This window comes from Sus scrofa, chromosome 4, assembly GCF_054392235.1.
Source record: "Sus scrofa isolate SSC_HxYL_T2T_F1_AM1 chromosome 4, Sscrofa_HxYL_maternal_Yorkshire_Landrace_v2.0, whole genome shotgun sequence".
In the NCBI taxonomy this organism is placed as follows: domain Eukaryota; kingdom Metazoa; phylum Chordata; class Mammalia; order Artiodactyla; family Suidae; genus Sus; species Sus scrofa.
The window spans coordinates 84,817,232-84,841,297 of NC_139386.1; the positions used below are offsets into that span (position 1 = coordinate 84,817,232).

At 43.0% G+C, this 24,066-nt stretch overlaps 1 protein-coding gene and 1 long non-coding RNA gene across 5 annotated transcripts in view; one reads left to right on the forward strand and one right to left on the reverse strand.

Moving 5' to 3' along the window:
• LOC106510093 (uncharacterized) overlaps positions 1-6,942 on the forward strand; it is a 291,454-nt gene extending 284,512 nt beyond the window's left edge. The window contains exon 3 of the long non-coding RNA XR_014843875.1: positions 2,277-6,942. This is a non-coding gene — a long non-coding RNA (uncharacterized LOC106510093). The remainder of the gene's footprint in view (positions 1-2,276) is intronic.
• The window catches only part of PRRX1 (paired related homeobox 1), a 112,096-nt gene extending 88,513 nt beyond the window's left edge, over positions 1-23,583 (reverse strand). For all 4 annotated transcript variants that reach the window (XM_085022438.1, XM_085022439.1, XM_021090642.2 and 1 more), the window contains exon 1: positions 22,279-23,583. In XM_085022438.1, coding sequence (XP_084878564.1) covers positions 22,279-22,519 — 241 coding nt within the window. In that variant the 5' untranslated portion in view covers positions 22,520-23,583. The remainder of the gene's footprint in view (positions 1-22,278) is intronic.
• Positions 23,584-24,066: the final 483 nt, after the last annotated feature.

Sequence of the window (24,066 nt, forward strand, 5' to 3'; positions counted from 1 at the left end):
GTTTTGGATTGTTCTAACTAATGGAGAAAAGCAGGGCATGACCATTTACAAGGTACTCAATGAATGTTAGTTCCACTGCCCCAAACAAATCATTGACTATATTTATGTTCAAAAAATATTATATAGTGTCTTCATTTTCGTTTACCCAGGAGGTATATATTTCTCATGAGTTTTGCCTAGGTTTCGTTTCCAGATGATTTGGGGTTCTCAGCATGTAGTCTCTGAGATAATGAAATGAAGTACCTCTGGCGTGTGCAAGTTAGAAACAGCAACCGTAGACTTTAAAAGAATCCACTAAGTGGGAAATCCATATGCAGGCAATTAAGAGGTGACTCTGTTTGTTCTGGAAATGTCTCTCCTGGAATTCAGTGCACAAGCTGCCGCAGCCGCCTGTCTCCTACCGATGTTAAATGTCATCTATTCATGCCACCTCTTCCCTTGTTCTCATCAAATAGCTACCCCCCTAAGGCTAGAATTTGAATGAGTGTCAGAAATTGCTGACCTTGGCAAGTCACATTTTCCTTAGTCCCACTCCCCAAGGCACCAGAGAACTCTCAGACTTTTGACCTTGCTGAAAACCATGGGATTATTTGAATGAGAAATTCACATCCCCACTTCTCTTCTTCCCCTTCTGTTTCCCCTTTTTTCCAGGGCTGCCGATAGCTCCGTTTAAAGAAAAGCTGGGTTATAAAATACAGAGCTGGAGTTCCCGTCGTGGCACAGCAGAATGAATCCGACTAGGAACCATGAGGTTGAGGGTTCGATCCCTGGCCTCGCTAAGTGGGTTAAGGATCCAGTGTTGCTGTGAGCTGTGGTCGCAGACGTAGCTCAGATCTGGCGTTGCTGTGGCTCTGGCTTAGGCCAGTGGCCACAGCTCCGATTTGACCCCTAGCCTGGGAACCTCCATATGCCGCGGGTGCAGCCCTAAAAAGGGACAAAAGACAAAATAAATAAATAAATTAATTAATTAATTAAATAAAATACAGAGCTTCCTGGTTTTGCCCTCTTAGGTTTTTGGTCCTCTAAGCCAGCATTTTTTCCAAGCTGCCATTCTCCACTCACCAGACCATATTTTTTAAAAATATCTGGAACACAAACAGCAGCTTGTTTTTTATACCCTTGACTAAAAGTCTACCAAGCTTTTTTTTTTTTTTTTAATATAATGTTGTTTCAAATCATTTTAAGTGAGTTTAATTCTGGTGAAAGGTGCCCAGATTGACAGCCTGGAGGCAGAGGGTCCATATTTTTAACTATAACAGAGTGAAACAATATCAGCTACTGCCAAGGAAATTCACAGGCCTCACCCTTCTGCTTGGAAGCATTCTTGTGGGACTGAACAGATACGTGTCCACTTGACATTCACTTGCTTAGTGATTATATGGCTCTTAACTCACAATACTCTGACTTGTAAAAGAAATTCTTCTATACCCAAGTCACATTCAAATGCTGCCTCTTTCAGGGAGCCTTTCCTCGTCTGGTTTGAAAAATCCACCCTCTGATTCCCCAGCAGTTTGTCACCCTACTGTAACACTAGAGTTTTATCAGAGGGTTAATCAGACCTCAAACTATACACAGCTTTTCTTCCACACTGTGCTCCCTCAAGACTCCATAATAAAAAAAGAGACAAATGAAGCAAACATTGTCCTTCCATTTTACAGATGGGTAATGGAGGCCAAGAGTGGCCCACAGAGGCAGAAATAGAAGTAGAACTGAGGTCTAGTGTTTCTGGTTTCAAATTCCAAGTTTTTCTACTCTTCGGCTATTAAAACAAATATTTCCTAGTCTGAATGAAAGCACCACGTAATTCCCAAACCATCTTCCCTCTAAATGTGTCCTGCAGATTGCTTCTATAAATCCCCTGGCTTGGAGTCAGACTTCTGGGACTGCTGAGTTGTCCCCTAGTCAGCTACTAGTTCAGACTTGAGTCACCCTTGGATTGGCCTTCTCCACCTCACACTGTCCTGTGTCCCCCTGCATCAGGAGACGTGCAGGGCTGCCTGTTCCAGCCATAACTGGTGTAAAGCGATTTATCCCAACCCCATTTCTTCTGCTCCTTTTTTTCAGATCATTAATAAGGACACTAGTGGAAGCTCAGAAGAAGAGAGAAGCCTAATCAAATCTCAAATAAGCCCTGTTATAAAGCTGATATTTCAGTCTCGGGAAAAATACTGTTTAAATTCCCTGTGCTAAGAATTAACAAACTGTCTGTGAATGCCAGTCTCAAAGTCATCTTGTTCCAAGGTTTGGTTTACATGAAGTCCAATTTTCCTTTTCAGGTACCGAAAAGGATACTTCATGGTCTTCTTAACTGATTGCATAATGGTAGGTTTATGCTGACTATAGCTTATCATCTGCCAAATAACTCGAAACATCTATGAGACGTGTCAGAAGGTTTAGAAAGTTGAGGAAGATGAGATGGCGAAGTATTTCTGAAATCTCATGGTGCTATAAGCTGCATAATGCTGAAAGTATTGGGGACTCAAAGTCCTCTTTAAAAGCAAGATGTTATCTTTGCAAAGTTTCTTCCGAGCGTTCTCCAGCTGGTGGTTTCTTACAGGTTGGAATTCTTATTCCAGTCTGGAATCACTTCTCGGTCTTAGAAAATTCCATCTATAAGGAACTACAAAGAAAGATCTGATCAAGCCCCTGTGGGACAAAATGTCTGCCCCAAGAAACAGGAATGTAGAGTGGAAGACAGAAAGGAGTTGCAGATGCTATGCAAAGGTTGATCTAGTTCCACCTGGTAGCCTGAGGTCTTGTTGAGTGATGGGGGAAAGAGGAGGAACAGGTATGAGGATCAAGTGATCTGAGGGTTGAACATGTTAAAATTACACTGAAGGTGAGCTATTTGAGGCATCGGATTCATCTCACTGAGCATATGATTGGCTTTTTTGGCAAAAGCCTGCGTCATATGCTTTTTTAGTATCCTCCAAAGTGCTTGGCACAGTGCTGTACACGATAAACACTTGTTATCTGAATGACCTGCAGTACGTAAAGATGTTCCGATTTCAGCTCATCTGAACTATGTGCACTGCTTCGTTGTTTGGTGAAAAGACCTCAGTGACTTCTGACCTTTGGCTGCGTTAAAGCATATACACTTAAGCATGGGGTTGGGGGGCGGGGAGTGCCGTGAGTAACTCCATCCTGGGAAACACAAATGACTTCTCAAGGCATTTCAGTTACAGGGGTCTTCACCTATCTGAATTGTGGTTGTTAGCAATACTGCCTTCTAATGTTTTGCTAAATTACAAAGATGCTGCTTTTTGTAGAACTTAAAACAGAACCCTTTCTTTCTGGGAAAATTATAGGCAGTACCTGAATTACAGGCTCTAACTTTTCAAATCACAAACTCCAGAAAAAAAATTGCTCCCATTTCACACCCCGCTGCACCCAACCACTCCCTCTTCTTTGTCAACTGCTTCCAGGAGCCCACTGTGGGAAGGCTTGCAAGTTTGAGAGAAAACCCACGTAAGGAAATACAGAAAAGATGAGGCTAAGGAAAGTAAGTGCCTGGGATCAGCCCTCTAGGCAAGCTTTCTTTCATCTACTAAGCTGGTGGCTCCCATCAGCCTCCTGATCCCCCGCAGTGAGCACAGTCTGGGTGCCCACCATCCATATAGTCCGTTCAAAACACCATTATCTCTCACTTGGCCCTTTGTAATAACCTCCTAATTGCTTCTCCTTTCTCTTCGATTCTCTATTTTCCAAATTGTCGTTATATTGTTCATTTAAATATATCAGATTACAAAACTCCCTAGCTCACATCTCTCCAGTGGCTTCCCGCTGCCATCACCCTTAGAATATAAGTCCAGCTCCTCACTGTGACCTACAAGGTCCCTATCACCTGGCTCTTACTTATGTCTATGCTCTCATTTATCAAACTCCCATCATTTGCTTTCTTCCAGTCAGGCTGACCTTCTTTCTGTTCCTTGAATGTATCCATTTTTTTCTTGCCACAGGGCCTTTGCACTTGCCGTTCATTCCCAGTGCCTAAGAGGTTCTTTATTCTAATTGTCTCATGGTCAGCTCCTTCTTTTCATGTATATCTTTGTTCAATAATCCTGCTTTAATTCCTTTAGAGGACTTTCCATTATTTATAATTGAATCCTTCATCCAGTTGTTTTTTTAAGTACAGGTTTATTGCCTTTCTTTCTCAGCAGAATGAAAGTTCTGTGAAAAGAAACAATTTGTCTTTTTCACTTTTGTTATCCCCAAAACCTAGGATAGTGACAGGCACACAGCAGATATTCAATGCATAGTTGTCAAACTTGAGAAAATGAGTGAGAGAAAGAGAAAGACAATGGGATGGGAGTCTGTTCTGTAGTCATGACAGACTTAAACCTCCAACTTTGTTTAAAAATGAGATTTGCTGAGATGAGAGCACCTAGAGAGGAGGGTAGAATTCAGATACTGGTGGTTGGGGGTGGGTGTTGAAGAAGGCTGCCTGGAGTTTAAATTCATCTAGCTCTAAATTTTGCCCAGCACTGGTCCTGTAACAGTAAAGGGGGAAAGATATCCCCTTCCTCCTCACTATTGAGCCACTAAGACACTTCCTCCCAAGACAGCCCTCTAGCTGCCTCCTTCATCACTGTCGATACTATTCATCTGTACCATACCTTTATCAGTCTGATGGAGGCTTCCTGAGAAACTTCACCATTACGTAGTACACTGCATCTGGAAAAATGAACTTTCAATTCCAAACAACCAAATCAGACTGATTCTCTTAAACAGAACCCGATTCTTCACTATGAAAAAAAAAATCATTTCCATAGCAAGACATAATACAACAGAAATTTTGGACCTGTCATTTAGTTTCACTATTCCAATCTAGTATTTAATCTAGTATTAGACCTGACACAATTTAAAAGTTTCGTACCACTTGTGAGATAAGGTAATGAATATCCACGTAGACCTGAGTTAATATTCAATCGACTTGTAAAAAATACATGCTGTCTTTTTTGTTTGAGAGGATGACAGCTCAGAGGAGCTAGGTGGTATGGTCAAGGTCAGAGCCACCTTCAAAATCAATCCGTCATCTTCAGGAAAGCTCTCTGGCTCACCCAATCTCTTCTCCAGCACTGTCTTCCAATTTACCCCTTCAGTCAAGTTCACTAAGCTTTGTATTTAACCTCAACTTTGCTGTTTAACTGTCAGTTCCATAAGGGACTTTGGAAAGATATACTTTTCTGAAGGACTATTTGCAATCCCAATACATGGTCCAGTACCACAGTTACAGAAGTCCTGTGTTCCACTGACTAAACATCAGAGAAAAGTCATTCAATTCAACCATCTTCTTCCAATTTTCAGCCACTAAAAGATAAGTGGTAGGATAATGGAATATGGGGTACCAGAGGAGTTAAGACATGTTCTGATTTTGTCAGGATTAACTCTAAGGCTTCAGGCAAGTTGCTTAGACCCCTCTGAGTCTCAAAGCCCTATTTGTAAATTGGGCATGACAATATCTACCGCTCAGCATTACTAGAAAAATTTAAACAACGTAAGTAGTATAAATAACCCAGCACAGTACCTGTTCATGATGAGTGCTCTATAAATCTTAATTTATTTCCCTTAGCTCCCTTCCTCCATTGAAAGATCCGAAGGCATTAGATAAGTGGGATTATCTCTGAGCCGCAGGAAGGGCCAAACACAAAGAAATGTAGAGACTAATCCAAATCCTTTTTGCTAACCCGACAACCCTCTTTGTTATCTCATTGATACCTTTTACATTCTTTGGGTCAATAGGAATAGAACCACACTTTACCATTACATTATAGAAATCAGTGTCACATAAAAAGGATTATCTTTCTATGGAAGCATTATGTTTGCTGCTTAGAAAATTGTTTTTAAACCAGGAAGCCCAGTTGTCTTTGGTAACTGTTCACCCCAAAGGAAAACTCATTGAGAAGGTGAGTCAGTAGGGATAACTTTCAGGACAATCACAACCAAGGTCAGCATCTGCAAGACCTGAAATATGGGATATTATGACACTTGGTGAATTACTTCTGACGCACTTAATTATGCAACAACAAGATTTGCAGGAGCATAACCACATAGTTCCCCTGAGGATGCTGCCAGTATGCTCCACAAATGATTAAATACAAAATAAACAACAGCTAACTGTGAATTATGAAGTTGTAATTCCACTAAGAGGGCTCCGGTGATGTCATAAACCACTAGAGCAAAGTTTATGTCACCAAAGGATCCCAGATGGGTTTAGAGGCCTGTAACTCAGCAGTGGTCTCTCCTATAGATATGGCTGCAGAAAAGCCTTTCCCCTTGGCTTTTGCCCCTTTGCATCTCTGCAAAGGCCCTCCTTTCTTGTTCTCTTCCTCTGAGCTTTCAGAAATCACACTAACTCTGCTTTCTCGGTGTGGTTCCTTTTTAACTGAATGGTCTGTCATTTAAGATGCTATCACATCTCTTCACACACTCTTTAAACAGAAGTGTATGAATTAGATATACTTCATTTAAAAAAAAAAAAAGGTCTGATATTTAACAGAAAAATCCATTTAGGGCAAAAACTCTGGAGCACACCTTAAAAGGAGATATTTGAGATGCAATTTTGGTATGTGCCAAGCTAATGTATGTGCCCACTAATGGAATAAATTTGTCTCCAAACATGACAAACTTGGAAAAGTTATGTTTAAGTTTCAAAATACAAGCTTTCCACAGTCAATATCTGATGAAAAGGTAAACTGAAACCTGGCCAGGAGTTCCTTTCACGGGTTCAATCCTTGGCCTTGCTCAATGGCTTAAGGATCCAGCATTGCCATGAGCTGTGGTGTAGGTCGAAGACACAGCTCGGATCTGGTGTTGCTGTGGCTGTGGTGTAGGCTGGCAGCTGTAGCTCCAATTCAACCCCTAACCTGGGAACTTCCAACTGGCCATGCTGCAGGCGTGGCCAAGAAAAAGAAAGAAAAAGAAAAAAAAAAAAAAAAAAAAGAAACCTGGCCTAGTCTTATCAGGCCATGTTGAAGAGTTACAGATGAGTACACAAAATTGCATGAATATTAGAAAAACTGTGCTTTATCAACCGTAAGAAAGAAAGGAAAGACTTTTTAAGAAAAGCAGATACAGAATACTGAACTATAACTTCGTCAGTGTGGCATACTTCCATTTGAAAACTTACTTAAAACTGAAGCGAAATTTCAAGCATTAGTATCTGTGGGCTAGATTGCCCTCTCTTTGACATATGCTCTATTTTCTAGAAGAAAAACTGAGATAAAAATCACTGAAAAATTCTTCATAGCTACAGTTTTTACAGCCCGCAATAATTTTCTCAAATTTGTTTTCTGCATTTTGTGAGGTATTTTAAACAGTACCCAGGCACCCAGTGTGTGCTTTATGTGTGCCCTTTTTTACCTCCCACTTTTTTCATGCATTCATTTATTCAATAACTGCTTTTTATAAGCCATCTACAATAGGAAAAGCATCATGATAAGCACTCTGAAGTTATAAAATATCTGCCTCTCTGCTCCTGTCTTCTCAACTTTATACACCTGGTTGAAAAGATAAGATTGACACTTGGGGAAAGTTAATAATGGAACACACAAGACAAAGTGGCTGCCACAAAGAAACGCATTATTCAATACCAATTACTATGAACGTGGTGTACATCAATGTTTTCAAACTTTGGAGTATTTAAAAAGTCACTAGGATATTTAAAAGCACATGTTTGGGAGATTCTGATCACTGGGTGTGGGTGGGGTCCTGGAATCTCCATTTTAAGGCACTTTTTTTTAACATTTTTTAAAAAATTAAAGTATAGTTGATTTGCAAGGTTGTGCCAATTTCTGCCATGTAGCAAAGTGATCTAGTCATACATATATATATATATATATATATATATATATATATGTATGTATATGCATTCTTTGTCTTATATTATCTTCCATTATGGTCTATCCCAAGAGATCGGATATAAGGCACTTCTATCTGATGTCAGTGAGCCAGACATTGTACTTTAAAATATACAGGGGAGAAAAAACGTATTGGGGAAATAACAATAAATAAAATATACAGGATTGGATCATAAGCACATTAGAGAAAGAATCAGATTATCTGTTATTTCTCTTCATCCTTTTTCTATCAACCATTAGAAATGAACTACATATGGGAGAGACATATACAGAAGAAAGGAAGAAAATAAGGACAAAGGGAAAGTTTTCCTAAATGAGGAAGGACTCCACGCTCCCTAAAGGAAAGCAGTAACCCAGTTATCTATATCCCTAATGAGAGGCTCTACGTAATGCCAATAAGCACACACAGCTTTAGCAAACACACGAACACTTTTCCATATGTCAGAACTGATACTCCCAACAGAGCTGTGCTCCTAATCTCTGACTAATACCCACTGAGCATGTTTAGGAGATGATCTGCCCCTCATCTACCACGTGTGTAAGCCACATGGCACACTGCGGCTCTAGATGGCTAGCACTCTAGTCCTGCAATAAACTCTTGTCAAAATGCCTCACCCACAGAGACACATTTTCTCCACATGCACCACAGGCATTAGCCATACTGTTCTATTGCTGAAGAATGCCAGGGAGATTGAGCCATTCACTGTTTGGCAAAAGAAATAAAAAGCCCTAGATGCTTCACGATATAGAAATGCAGTCTGTATGTCTTCCAGGTTTATCAGATTTCAAAGTCATACATATGAAAGTAGGTCACATATCAAACAGAACAGAATGTTTATCTTACTCTACTGGTTAGGAAATCTAAGCTGTCAAAAGAATGGCAATTTTTATGTATAATCACAGTTAACATGGTAAATATCATTCGTGGACAAAAAAAAAAAAAAAAAAAAAAAGTAAATCCCACAGAAATCTCAGAGGAGTGGCAAGACAGTGCTCTGTTAAAGACATTATATTACAGAGAAAATTTAACATGATTGGCCTCCTGGAAACATACTGGCTCTATCAGGTCTGGGATAAGAAGTCATATATATATACACGAATATATATATCATATATTCTCCATTAAATTCAATGTCTAAACTGGGAGAGAGTGTTTGTCTTCCTCAGTAACTGTAAAATCTCCAGGGATGGAGGAAGCATGTGGAAATGGGAAAGGCTGGTGCCATCTCAAATGTTAAAAAGATCTGAAATACTGTTTCATGCTAAAGAAGTGGAGAGTGGCCTGAAGGGGATGACCCTAGTCAGGAACATCTGAGCCAGACTCCTGGCTCTACCAGGCACTGATAGCCTAGTCTTAGGAGGGTCACTAGAACCATAATGGAAAAGAACATCATGTATATCTGTGTATTACTGACTCAGTTTTCTATAGAGCAGAAATTAGCACAACATGGTAAATCAACTCTAATTAAAAAAAACTTTTTTTGAATCATAAGGTATCAGTTCCTAACTATAGATCAAAAACAGATGTCTCCTTAGTCACTCCATAAGTGGCCTGCTGTTAGACTGTGACTTTTGGAGTATGGCAATATTCCTAATTTCAGGGACATTGAACGGCCTCCAACATGGATTGTTAAACCATATTGAATATATAATTGAGCCTGTACTTGTCACAGATGTCGTGGATGTAGAGCATAGGGAAAGGGCAAGCATGAAGGGGGAAGAGAAGATAGGTATTGGGGTCTTTGATTACATGATCTCATAATTCCAAGCAACAAATCTGTGTGATAGATATTAATGCGCCAGTTTTTCACACAAGGAAACCAAGACCCGGAAATCTGTCCACAGTCAACCAGTAAGTAAATTACAGAACCGTCATTTAACAGGGAATGGCCTGAAAAGAAAATAAAACACTTTGAAACTCTTAGTATCCCTAAATTTAAATTAAGTATTTTTGCTTTGGAGAGCTGGGCATACATCTATTGAATGAATTCTTGTTTTCCATATTTGATAACTTAATTTAGAAAAGTCTCCATTTGATTCCCTAGGGTATACTAGTGTCCATAAATTTAGCCATTTATTTTTCAAATATTTTCACAAAAGCAGTATCTTTGGGGCCTGCTACATACCCACGAGGAAGATAGGCACAGCCATTACATGCCCAGTTTACAATGAAGAATAAGAGCCAGAAGAATTAAGAGATGCATGCATCATGGCACGCATCAGTGTTGGTTCACTGGACAATCGTGTGCCTTAAAGAATTTGAGACATCAAAGGTGGTGGAATACAGTGAAAAAAATTAAAATGGAATTACGAGAGAGAGATTCAAGTCACTCAACAGCAGCTCACTAAAATTCTCCAAGCTACACTTTTCTTATTTGTAAAATAAAAATAATTATGCTCTCCCTACCTACTTCTTTGAAGTGGCTTTATAAACACATAATAACACTGGCATATGTTTTGGAGTGTGTGAAGCAGGTTCATATTTTATCTCACTTTTTTGTTCATATTATTACTGTTATTAATCCTTTAAGACAAAGCAAGTCATCAATTTATACAAGTAATAAGGGAAGAGAATTAAGCAAACCAGCAGTCTGAGTATATTAAGTCAGTTAAAATGATTGCACTTTTAAGACCTGCCCAAACACAGCTGGAATTTCCTGGCTACTCAAGGTAGCCCTGAATCTCCAAACACCCCCTCCAAAAAAAATATCCAAAACAGTGCAGCCAACAGATATTCTCACTGCCTTGAGAAAGAAGAATGTTAGCGTAAAGAAAAAAAAGAAGATATAAATTTAAATAACACTCCATATATTTTGAGTAAAAATGATCACACGCGGAAAAATCTCTTCTTCCCCGAGGGAAGCTGAGAACGGACTCATAACAGACAAACGTGTAGTGATATTATTTTCTGTTTCTCTTGTCAGAAGGGATTCAGCCTTTGAAATATGTGTAGCGAAACTGCAGAGTTCAGTTTCGTGATTAATGAACCAAATTACGTTTTATTTCTTAAATGTGTTGAGGATTCATCCTGTGGTCTTCCCTCAAACTTGAGGATTAGAGCTGCTGAACAGCACATCTGGTTCTGGGCAAAGAGCTCTCTGGGTGGTTCTCCTTCTTTTCCTCCCTTAGAACTAAGCAATATGGGGAACTTCAGAAACTTTTATTGGGCCAGTGTGGTTTTTAATCCTCAAAAATGATGCTTACTCTTTGTGTTCCCCGTTTCTCATGAGAAGGAAAAAGATGCATTGTTTCGCTATATCTAATTTATAATTTTTAAATTTTGTTCTGCATGATTTTATATCACTTGTTAAAACTTTCCCTAAAGAAAATATTTGCATTTATCAGGCATATGTTTTAACATCAACTTGCCTGGGAATGATTTTTACACAGACTTCATAATAACAATTTATATTTTCTCTGTAATTTTCACTTTAAATAAGGGCTAGGGGACTGTGGACCTTCATATCTGGACAAATGCATTATCTTTGATTTGTCTAAGTGCTTCTTCCTCTGTCAAAGCACACTACCGTGGCCTGGTAGTGTCACTCTCTGACCTGATCATCATTCTACAAGGTACAGAAAAATAAATGTCATTTTTCCATCTCCCTTTTCTACAAAAGTACATATGAGTCTTAAAACATTTAATAAAAGAAAATTCAAGATCCAGGAATCTACAATAATAAGATATTTTCTCCCCCACTTGTTTTGTGGCACTTTTCCTTACTAAATCATGTAAAAAAACAAAAACTTTTTTTTGAGCTCTCCAACTGTTGGTCTCAGAATGTCCTTTAGGTATTATGCAGGCTTTTCCAATTTCAAAAAGAGACATGTGCTCATGTCTAGAGAAGGTTCCCGGCTAGAACAAGCAGAAAAGAAAAAGAAACTGTTTACTCCGAAAGTCTTTACTGCTGGAAATGTACCCACTGGAACTTGAGAACCCTAGGAAATAACTGTGATGTCACAGCTCTCACCATCCTGGGGGAATTTTGTTTGCTGTTTGTGTGTTTGTTTAACTTCTCTGATGAGAGCAAGTGGGTTCAATGTGTGTTTTCTTAATTTGAGGGAAACAGTTTTAGAAAAAATAAGAAAAATCAGTCATCAAGAATGTTAGCATAAACACTGCAAAAATAAAAAAGAAATATTTTAACATCAAACTGCTAACTGTGCCTACATCAGGGTGGTGAATTACAGGTGACTTGACTTTCCCACTTACATTTTTAATGTAAAATAATACATTTTCTAAAATAAGCATATATTGCACTTTGGTATTACTCTTATAATCAAAAAATTACTTGCACTAGTGATTGCATAAACAGCCGAACCACACAATACCCCCTCTTAAACTACCTGTTCAATTTATTTGCTTACTGCAGCTGTGGCATATGCTACCCCCCCTCAAAAAAGTCTCTAATCTTAAGAAAATTCTCAAGGTAAATTAACAGTCAGAAAATATTTAGAAAATAATTAAGCAAAACTTTAGAGGAATTGAGGAAAGGGATTTATTTGATCAGAAAGATGCAGTCAAGGAAAGTGTCACAAGGTGATAGGAGCAGAAACTTGAAAGGTAGCAAGGAGGTGGGTTTTCAAAAAGCGGCCTGGAGCAAGGACATTTCAGATTAGAAGTCAGAGAAGCAGAAACTAGAAAAGGGCAAATGTATTAGACTAACTAGCATACTAGAGGAAAGTATAGAAAGAGTTTGAATTTGCCTGGTGTGTGAATGAGCAGATTGCTGGATCAGAGATGGAAACATAGATTATAAACAGGATTTTAAAAAAGAACAGGCCAAAAAAAAAAAAAAATTGTTCTTGAGGTACGAAGGAATGACAGGCAATTGCGAGTTTGAGAGAAAGGGAGAGCCATGATTTTTAACAAACGTGTTTGTGAAAAGAATGCATTCGCATTCACTAATTCATTCAGCAAATATTCTTTGAAGGTCTATTATAGCCATTCTGCCATCACCTACACAAAGAAGAGGTCAAGCGTGGGTGCGGGGAGATTCAGAAGGCTGGCTCAGCAGTGCAGGTGAGATATCTTAAGATATTTTAAAAGGAGATGAAATCAAGTGATTTTAGAAGGTAAACTTGGGATTTGAAGATGGATTGGACAGAGATGGAAAGGAAGGAGTCAAGGACAAGTCTAAAGTTTCTGAGTTTTGCACCCACCTTTGGAACACAGGAAAATAGAAAAAGCTATGAGAGGCTCGGATTGGAGAAAGAGAACGCATTAGTGCCATGTTTTCGTTGTTTCTGAAATTGAAGAAGATCTGTGATGTACAAATGGACATGTCTGAGCAAGTAGTAGCATATATGGATTTGCAGCTCCAGGCGGTGAAGAGGTGTGTGTGTGGGGGTGGGGGGTGTAGGGGGGTTGTGAAACCATATTGAAGCTGTATCCTGGGAGTCATTAGTGTATGAATGGTTACTAAAATGATGAGTCTAGAGGAGATCTCTGAGGCAAAGGGTTTAAAGTGGGAAGAGGAGGGGGAGGGGGCCTAGTATTTAAACTAGGTTGAAAAGAGGATCCAGTAAATTTGGGGTGCTCATTCTGTCACTTAATAAGCATTACTGAGTATGGCAACAGTGTGGTAGGTGTCCCACTGGTATATGACTGCTGTAATCCAGGCCAGTATTTAGGGAAATAGCACTGGTAGAAAATGAAAGGAAAAGCCACAATGTACATAATTATTTAGTGTCACCTCCCAATCTGGATTAATGGTGATGTGTGTATAAAGACTTAGATTCAATGCCTAATTCCTCTGAAACTCAACTTCATATATTTATGAATTACTTGAAGAAACAGAAAAGCACCCAATTTCCCAAACCTCAATCCCCAAGAAGGTTCTAACTGCACTATTTTAAAATGAATTGTCAGAGAGGACAAATATATGAAAATACCTGGTACATTACATATCATTTTGTTCAACAGCCCTCTCCTTTTCTGAGGATTCCTAAAGAGCATTTAAGAGGCTTATGTGGCTTCTAGGGACCAGTTTTCTCTGCACCACACAGATCTTGGACAGCCAAATAGGGTACAGGGAAGTGAATGCAAAGAAAGATGGCAGACCAAATCAGGACACTGACTCCCTGTCACCCCACCAGGCCCAAGCCAACTCTATCAAGTCCTTTGCAGACTAGCATAAATTTTTATGGATAAATACAATGGAAAATTGAGAAAGCATGGTTCTCTGCATATATTCAAAGTGCTGGCTAGGCCTTTCACTTTGCCCATAGTCAAGCTGATTGAACTTAGCATATCCTGGCTCAAAGTTTGATACAGTTGGGCCCCTTGGCCTTTAAGTTGTATATCTCAATTATCTTTGAAAGGATTTGGCCTTTATATATATATATATATATATATATATATATAGAGAGAGAGAGAGAGAGAGAGAGAGAGAGAGAGAGAGAGAGTGTACTAGAAGAGCACCCATCTGTTTTTATGCTTATTTATAACTATACTACCTTCCAGCACTGTGAGGTCCTTTAAAATATAAATGACATGACTGATGATGAGAAATTAAGCAAATGGGGTAAATGCTCTTACTCTCAGACAAATGTTTGTGGAAAAGCAATTTCCCTTCTGGTTCTGGCCTCATGCTTCTGTTTTTAGGAACACCCAGGCTCCAATTATCTTGAAAGCTATGTATTAACCATCAACGATGCTAAGAAGTCACAATATTCTTTCTGCCAGTTTGTCGCTCCCAGCATTGCTCTGACCTACTGACCCTCCAATGTTAGGGTGAGAAGCAGACCAAGAGAGAAGTAGAAAATCCCAAGATTTACAAAGGAGGAGAGGTTTAAGAATGTATCCTCATTTGTTAAGTCTTCTGAAACTCTTGCCGAAAAAGGGAGGATCAGTGGAGGCCAGGAGTCAGATTCTGGGGTTGGAAATGGCTGTGGGTGCCCAAGTTGCAGGCACACACAAGACTGTGGGACTGCTATTGTTCTTTCTTTCAAAGAAAGAGGCTTATGCTAACCCGGAGTAACTCTAAGGTGGCCAATGTTTTGCCCTCTCCAAAGTCTCCAGGTACCATTAGGGTTTCTGGGGCAGTTTGCAGCATCTTGCTAATACTGCCAGTGCTCAGTCTCTCAAACCTGCCTCCTCTTTATTCAATACTTGGAGTTCATACACAGAAATGTCTTGCCCACCTCCATAAGAACAAACTCTTTCTTTTCTTGTGGAACACAGGCACCAGTCTCAGCAACCACCGACCCAGGGTCATCTAGTCCCACTCTCCTCCTGTCCCTTCCTCCTAACCTTGGAATCCTGACCATCCTCATTTCAAAGGCAAGGAAGGCACAAAGCCCACCGCTATCTTCATTTTTCCCTTAAAAATCATGCGTAGTATGTGTTTATGCAGTCCCTGGAGTGACTTCACGCTATTGATATTTCCCATATTTTGCTACTTGTGTAGAGGGGGTCATCCAGTCTGTCTCTTTCTCTTGCCCAGAGTCCAAGGGCTTTTGAAGGCAGGGTTAAGTTCCAGCCCCTGCCGGGGAGGAATGCGCCCCCTTTCAGCGGGAGAAGGCTGGAAGAGGCGCCTTTGGCAAGGCTCGCAAGTATCTTCCACCTCTCGGAGAGCTGCATCCTCCGCCCTTGGAACTGGGAACATGAGTGGAGTTGGGGGTGTTTGCATCTTCAGCTCCACGGCAGAAATTGAGAACATTAAAATCTAAGATACTGTGGGCTCTATTTTACAAGTTAAAACTCTTCACGGAATTACTGAATTCTCCCTCACCCTATTTACTCCTCCTCCACGTCCCCCTCCCACCGCAAAATAATAATAATAATAATAAATAAAAAGAAAGAAAAGAAAAGATGAGAGAGAGAGAGAGAGAGAGAGAGATGAGATTAAAAGAGAGCCTGCACTTTGGGCCGGTGTGATCCGCATTCCTGCATAGGAGTTTGCTTGCAGTCTCTCCTCATCCGCCCCTTAAGAGTATTTCCAATCGCTTGCAAAGCTCCATGAAAGCAGACAAAATAGGAACCAGAGGACCTGTCCTGGTCCTTTCTCATAATTCGGATCTTGGGGATTCAAATTAATACACATTTCTCAAGTGTATTTCTCATTTGGAGCTGAGTCTGGGAGAAACAATAATGGCAAAAATAAGGCGCAAAGTTCTTGGGAATTAAAGATTTTTCATTACGTGGTACAGCAAAGGGACTGGGACATCCCGTGCAGAGGACTGCATTCTGATTCTAACTCAGACCTGCATAAATTCCTGTATTTGAGAACTGCAGGGACAGCAGAATCTTTGATTCCGATGGTGCTCAGACTCTTCTGAGAAGTCACTTGTGTATGTGATTGATTTGTTCTGACATGTTTTCTTTATTTTCTTTCATAAAATTTCCCTAACCCACCACCATTTGTGCCTTTGTTCCCCTCCCCTTCCCTAAAGTGGCTATTGCCCCTGTAATCGGCTTCCCAGATATTTTTTCATCAAGAAAAGTGGTTCCAGGACAAGTGAAATGTGGTAATTTTCTTTCTGTCTTAAACCTAAAATTGATAGCCCATAATTCTCTGTATGACTACTTCCTTGAGGCTGCCTCACTAGATTAGACAAATGAGGACGCCAAGAATCTATTAATACTCAGACCATGATGGGGGCTCCTTATTCAAAAACATATATGTAGGAGGGAAAAAACCTACTGGCCCCTGTAACACCAGTGTCTGTCCCTCCTCAGTTGTCTCAGCAATGTTTTCTGCATTTACCGATGTAATAACAGCGTTTAGAGAAAAGGAGTTTGCAGCAGTTTCTTGATATTATTATTACTGTTTGAGATGGATGGTTTTTAACTGAGTATTGTGAGCCTGCTCACTAAGCTCTTTGATTTTACAAGAATCCAAATTCTTGTGGATAAATGATAATTCTGTTTACATAAGCGTCTTCTTTGAATTGTTGAAAAGGTAGTTAAAGGATACCAAAACTATGGGACTGGTACTCGCCCCAAATCAAATTAAAACGCGGAATTTGACAAAAAGCGTCCAATCGATTACAATCGGTGTGCAATCACAGGTAGTTCTATAAATGTTTGGACACGAAGGGGGCAACAGGGAGTTGGCCCCATATCCAAATATTTCCTGTAAATGTCGGATCTTTAACTCAGAGCAATATTCCCAAGATCCTGTTGGTTGAACCTACGGGATTGGCTTGGATGGAGGGTAATGTACACTCTCGTTTTTTTCTTTGGGAGTATTCTTTCCCCCCAAAATCTTCCACCTCTCCCCCCCCCGGGGGGGGGGTGCAAAACGAAAGCCCTGTCTCCTTCTCTACAAATACACTCCCTCTGTTCCTAAAAGTTGTACCTCCTGTGGCTTCTACTGACTCCATCTCTCCTAAACGATAAAAAGTAAACACATACTCTCAGTCAGGGAAAAGTCCACACTACCAGGAGCGGGAGGCAGGCTTAGGTCGCAGCGCGCGCAAGCACGCACAGATTTGCAGCTTCCCTGTATCCGCGCCCTGGCCGCCCCGCAGAGGAGAGAGGTTCTCCTGGAGCAAGAGGCCGGCTTTCACGGTTTGCCCTGCCAAAGGAGGAAGCAGGTAAACAACAATAGGAGAGAAACTGTGAAAGAAACACATCTTTTAAAATAAAAACCAAATTGGTCTATGGATCCTCGTCGTTGAAAATCTATAGATGTCATTTAAAAGTGAAAAAATGTCCCAGAGACGGTTGCTGGCTGGGAGGGACATTCAAATTTCGGATCTGAGTGGATCTGCGTCAGTGGAGCAGGAAGATATCCTTGGCTCTGAAATTGCTGAGGTTTTTACGCAGGGGGCGGGAAGGGGGTAACATCTTGTTGGTTTGGAGATGATTTGTTTTCTCTTGTTGTAAAATCTAAATGACGCCCCTGGGAAGACCGAGGAACTTCAGGGACCTGTGTGACCTACTGCTGCTGGCCTAAGGCCCCTACACTCTGACCTGAGCTTGCTGGGAGAAGGTTAAGGTCGCCGAGCAAAAATTCATGGCTGCGAGACGCCTACCGTGCGGAAAAGGCGCTTGGCAGAGTTTTAGGAAGGGCCTCTTCGGCGAAATGAATGGTTTAGCCACTGACTCACGGCCTTAGAGTTGGGGGAATCTGCCGCCCCAGGGATCATTGGCAGCCAGGGCCTGGGACTTTAGAAGCTCACCTCCCCGATGCTTCAAACTCCAAGTGCCCTTCGCTCCAAAATGGGAGGGACGCACTACACTGCCGATTTCTCGAAAATATGATCAGCAGGAGGCCATCCAGCCCCTTGCTTCTGCAAGTAAAATAAGCAGGAATCACAACCTCTTTTCTGGATTTGCCATTTGACCACGGGGACTCAGTGACTTCCCTTGATCCTGGATTTCACTGCCTCCTCTAAGAGGAAAAATTCCAAGCTATGTTTAAAATGGTATATTTAGTTGGCTCCCCCTTGAATCGAGATTATTGAGGCACAAATTCATAGTGGCAGTGCCGGCTTCATGGCCACAGGCTGGTGTCCGCATAAGAAAATTTCTGGCGCCGTAGGTGTTACAAATGCTGAGACTCTGAGGGAATTGATGTTCCGATGCGAATTCCCATCAGGAAGCGCCCTCGAGAACGTTCCCGCTCTCCCGGGCGTTTCTCTGGCCTAGAAGAGTCGGCGAAGATGGGCCCCATCAGGGAGTGTGGCAGGCCGATTGGGCGGGTGATTCCTTCGCGCCGCGTTTACACCTCTCCCTTTGTGACAAATCGATTTCCCGCGCCGCTGTTCTGCATTTGCATCCCGCCGCGGCCCGGGACCCAGCTGCACTTAGCACCGCCTTGTGAATGTGTGCGTGTGTGCGCGCGTGTCTAATTGACTTTCCGTCTACCTTTTTATGACTACATGTGTTTCCAACAAAAGGTCTTATTAGGACAATCTGGTTTCACTAATTTAGAGGTTGGGAACGTGGAAGGCACGCTTTTTTTTTTAAAGAGTTTGCAGAAGTTCAGATTAAGAAATGACAGCGGGATGCACCGTCCTCCTAGGACTAGGTCTGCCTATTTTTATGACCTGTTGCTCTTTCCTTTCCCAGACTCCTGTTCTACCACCACCCCCTTCACACTCCTCAGTAGCCCCTGGATTCCTGTGTTAAAGAACCGTTTCTTTAACTGCTTGGGTATTTGAACCCAGAAGTTTGAGAAATTTACTAGGTTGGGAGTATCAGTAAAAGGAGAAAGAAACCCTTCAACAGAGGGGAAAGTGGAGTGAATGAAAACCAAGAGGGGAAGCAGAATTGTGGTGGGGAGTGCGAGAGATCAGCAGGAAGCCTCCACCTTGGGCAGTTGTGAGCTCCTCTTTGCTAAAATGGCCCCAGTTTGTAATTTGAAAAATTGCAATATCAATGATCTAGCATTGCAAGTGTAGATAGAGCCTGTTTTACTTAATTTAGCTGAACAGAAAATTTAGGAAGGACTTGTTTCTAAATAGCTCTAAGAGGAAAAGGTGTCTTTCAGATGTTCCCTATCTCTGCAAAGGAGATTATAGTTCTCACTATGGAGTGGACTCCCAGCAGGCTGCAAAAAGCACCTGACTCTTGGTGCCCTCCTCTGTTCCTTATGGCTGACAGTCTAGCTCTAGCCCTTTGCCTGAAGACTCCTTGCTTTTCTGATACACAGCCTGAGACTCACTGTCCACTATGGACTGGAGGCCCATCGCAGCCCCATCAGTCCTGACTTCCAAGAAACTCATAACATCTTCCTTGGCAACTCCTAGTACGGGCCCAAGACTAAGGACAAGGGCCTTCTGGACTCTTGCTATCATGCAACTTACCAGACCCTCTTATTCTCATCCCAGAGATGGGAAAAGAGGTTGAGGAAAGATTCCTTCTAAAAGCAGCTGCTATCTGTTAGAAGAATAGGCCCTGGTCATCTCCAGAAAGCAAGACCTATGACGCATGTGCGGGTGTGTTTGGGAATGCGTGTTTTCTCAGCTACGTTCCCAGCTCCAGGTGTTCTTCATGTAGTCCTCACCCCCTCATTCTGCATTCTGTGACCTCCTTCTGGAACTGTTTGTCTGCTATTCCTTCTCAAGCATCCTCTCCTTGGACCCTCAGTTCCCTTTCAGGGTTTACTCCCCACTAGGCCTTGTTACTACTAGAAACTCTGTGATGTGCTCAAGATCAAGCAGGCAGGTTTCTGCAATTCTCATCCCTTTTCCTCTGGATACACGGTCCGTCCCCAACTCCACTCTGCTGCCCTTTTCCTGTGCCCTCCGCACCAGCACAGATGCCCCATGCTCAACGGGGCCTCAGCTGCACCAGGCTTAGGTCTTGCAGGGGCCATCCCTGGGCCAGCTCCCCATGGCCTCACTTCAGCTTGGGGACACTTCCCAGCTGGCCTCTTTGGCCCAGTCTCCCTCTGTACCCACTAGGAGGCCACCATGAACCTGAGCTCCCCTCTTGCTGTGGCCACTTGAAGTCAAATAACAGGAACCATAAGCATCCTGCTAGCCCTGTAATACCTGGTGCCCAGGGCTGAAGCCTTGTTGGGGCCACTAACCCTGGGCCTGCTTTTCATAGCCCTCTGCCTGCTCTTGGGGCAAAGCAATCCCTGCTGGTCTCTCTCACCTCACCCTAATTTTCTATGCAGTGGTTTCTTTACAACTGTGTTTTCCATTACGGCGCCATCCTTCAGTGCTCCAAATAGTGATAAATATTGCAACTAATAATTAGTGATGGTAAAACAAACAAACAAATTGGCAGAATCTGCAGAATTAGTGAATCCGAGTCATGGGCACATGGACATTCAGAATACTATTCTCCCTACTCTTTGTATGTTTAAATTATTCCCTAGCAAAGTGTTTTAAAATTATTTTGCAGAGCATTTTCTTGAGCTCAAGTGTATACATCAACAATTAATTTACATCGCTGCCTACAGTGAGTGAGCATCTCCCCAACAAACCCCAATAACTCAACAAGGCGGTCTCTGCTTCTGTGCCTAGCTATTACCCTGGACTTAAGGACACCAGGTCTTCATTTCCCAGAGTTGACCAGTTTTTTGCTAGTGACAGCCTAGATCAGACTCCCTATTACCCTCTGCCTTTGTGGTAGTAGGGTGGACTGGCCCAGTTTGTGTTTGGCTAAAAAACACTGAGGGGAGTCCAGGCCTGGACCAAGGATGCAAGGTGAAGGCAGGCGGCCTTCTGGAGACATGGGCTCTCCCTGCTGCCTGTTTTAATGCTGCAGCCCTCCCAGCACTTTGCACAGGCCTTGCTTCCAGCTGTTTCTACGTCCAGTTTGCTTTGTTCTCTGTTTTCTGAGAATCTGACTTTGGCACTGTTTTTTGAAAATCATAGAATGCCAGCAGGCCCCCTGGTTCCACAAGTTCCAAGTTTTAAGACAAATCAGTCAGCAACTAATGGCATGGAAAGCAATCAGCCTTATTTTAAAACTTTCAGCCAAGTTCTGACTCTTGCAACATTGAGGAGGAAATATCCAACCCCAGGTCACCTGGGATGAGCCAGGTGACAGGTCTGTTACAGACGCTGGGACTTATGGATACACCTGGAGTCGCATTTTTAAGGCAAGGCTAATAACGCAAAGAGGAGATTTGCTTGAGGGACGCGATATCAATCAGAGAGGGTGCGGAAAGGAGACTGTGGAAGGACTTTTCTAGAAATCTTGGGAACAATAGAGAGAGGTCCTCCATGTGACACCTTTCTAGGCATTGGAGCCCCACACTTCCCTGGCGCATCTCTGCTGTGAGGAATCATGCCTGGCAGGAGCTCGGGTTTCACCCCAAAGGGCTTTGCCTCTCCAGAGTCTTCCCGAGTCATTCAGGCCGTTTATTCCACCGGGGGTCTCAAACCCTTATGTAGGTGGCAGCAACAGCCGCCGGGACAGACAGCAGCTCCGGCGGGTCCAGCGCCGCCCCTCCCGCACTCCCAGTTTTCCGGCCCGCGCGCTGTGCGCAACACGAGCCTCACGGTTGCAGCTCCCTTTAGGCGGTGCCCTTCGCCACTCTGTCCGTCTGCCCTCGAACCCGCTTATGCCATCCGGAAGAAGCCCTCCAGACCGGACTGAGCATCTTTAAGCCGCTGCCTTCCTAAACAGGACTGGCTCCCTGAGTTTGCACTGCTCTGGGACCCTTTTCCAGCCCAGCCCCATCGTCCCACAAGCTGGAAGATTTGGCAGCCTCGCTCCTCTGGGACTGAGGGGCAGCGTAGTCCGCTTCGGCGCGAGTCTGCGGCGGGCAGAGTCCCTGACCTCAAATGCAGAGCCTCGGAGCTTTCCTCCGGCGTTCTCCCTGGCTACCTCCTCCGCGGAGCCCTCCTTTTCTCATCTTTTTTCCTCCGTCTGTGACCGCCCTTCCTCTGGCTACTGCCACCAATCTCTCCTTGTTTCTGACTTTCTCCCCCTGGCCCAAGGCGGCATCCAGCCGCTCAGCCCGGACCCCCGCCCTCGGTCGGGACACGCACGCCCCTCACTCACTGTCCTGTTGCGGGGTGTCGCTGCCGCTGGTGAGTCCCGGCGACTCCAGGAGGCTCCGGCCCGCTTCGCCCACGCTCTCGTCCGCCTGCGCCGCCACCATGTCCCCGGCTTCCTCCAGGTCTAGCAGGTGACTGACCGAGAAGTTCTTTTTCGCCTGCAGGGTGTCGAGGTTGCCCGGGCTGTCCAAGCGGCCGCCCAGCGCCGGTTGCCGCTCCAGAACGTGCCCGTAGCTGGAGGTCATGGTCTCCCCCTCCGATCCCACCCACCCCCCTCTTCCCGCTCGAATCAACACCAAACGCTGTGGGCGCGAGGGGGGAGAGGAGCCGAGTGGGGAAGTGGGGGAGGGAATGGAGAGAGAGAGAGGGAGAGAGAGAAAGGAGGGGAAGAACAAAAAAAGTGGAAAGAGGGCGGGGGACCCCCTTCTGTAGAGCAGAGCGTTGTGCACCGGCAGCCTCCGACAGCTTCGGTTGCTTTCCCGAGGCCAAGTCCGGCGCGGTCCAAAGAGATAATCCACACCAAAAAATAAAATTAAAAGTCACCCTATGTTCAAGTCAGGAGAAGAAGAAGAAAAAAAATCCCCTTCAGCTCTCCAAAAGCGTTCACACGCACACGCTAAAAATAATAATAAGGGGAAGAGAGGAAAGGGGAGGCCAGCAGGGCGGGGGAGTTAGGCAAACAGAAGAAGAGAGAAGAAGGGGTGGGAGAGAAGAATCAAAGTGTGTGTGTGTGTGTGTGTGTGTGTGTGTGTGTGTGTGTGTGTGTTTTAGGTTAAAAAAGTTATTCCCAGGCAAGAGTTCAAGCACCAACAGAAGAAGGCTTGTTCCAGCTTTAAAACATCTTCAAGAAAATGTGTTCCCCCTCTCTGCACTCCTGTGGATTCTCAGGAGTGACTAAAGTTTCAGGAGGAGAGGGTGATGTCTTGCAGATGTATTGGAGAGCAGGATTCTCACTTTACTTTTCCTAAGGAGGGGGGAAAAAAAGGCTCCAAGAGTCCGAAGGAGGGTGGTGGTGGTGGGTTTCCCTGTTCCCTTCTCTCTCTCCCCCTCTTCTTGCTGAGCTCCTTTTTCCTTCTCAGTTGGATCAAGAAGCTCTCTGGCACTTCAAAAGGCACAAACTGGCATGCAGAGGAGGCTTTGTAGGGAATACAAGAAAATTGGAGACCCCTGGGAGGGCAGATCTCGACTTAATAGGAGCCTGTAATTACGTGGCAAAGCCTTTGTGCGGTGCCTGACGTTTTACAGACCCCCTTTCTCCATCACAATCTCCTTCTTCCTCCTTTCCCTCAGACCAGAAAACAGTCTGATTAAGAAAACCCCCTTTGCCAACTTCTGAGCAAGAGAGAAAGAGAGAGGGAGAGAGAGAGAGAGGGAGGAGGGGAAGAAAAGGGAGGGAAGAGAAAGCAAGAGCCCCTTTGGATTTTTAAAGTAAAGGTCTAATTATCATTCCCCTGCAATAGTATCACGGGAGAAAAGACAAACTGAAACCCACAGTCACTTCAAACAGGCTGATTATTTTGCTTAGGCATTAACTCCTCCAGATTTGTTTAAGATCCTGTTGGAAAATTTCATTTGCATGTTTTGATAACAGCTGCGGGGAAACTTGTTGGAAAAAATCCACAACTATCTCAATCAAATTTTCTTCTCCCTCTGAGTTTTTTTCTTTTTAATGTTTCCTGCTGTTCTAACAATTTTGAGTGGTGGTGGGCTGGGTGGGTCTGCGAACGAGGGAGAGAGATATTAAAGCTACATTTGGTTCTGTAGAGACAGCCTATTAAATAATGTAGTAAAA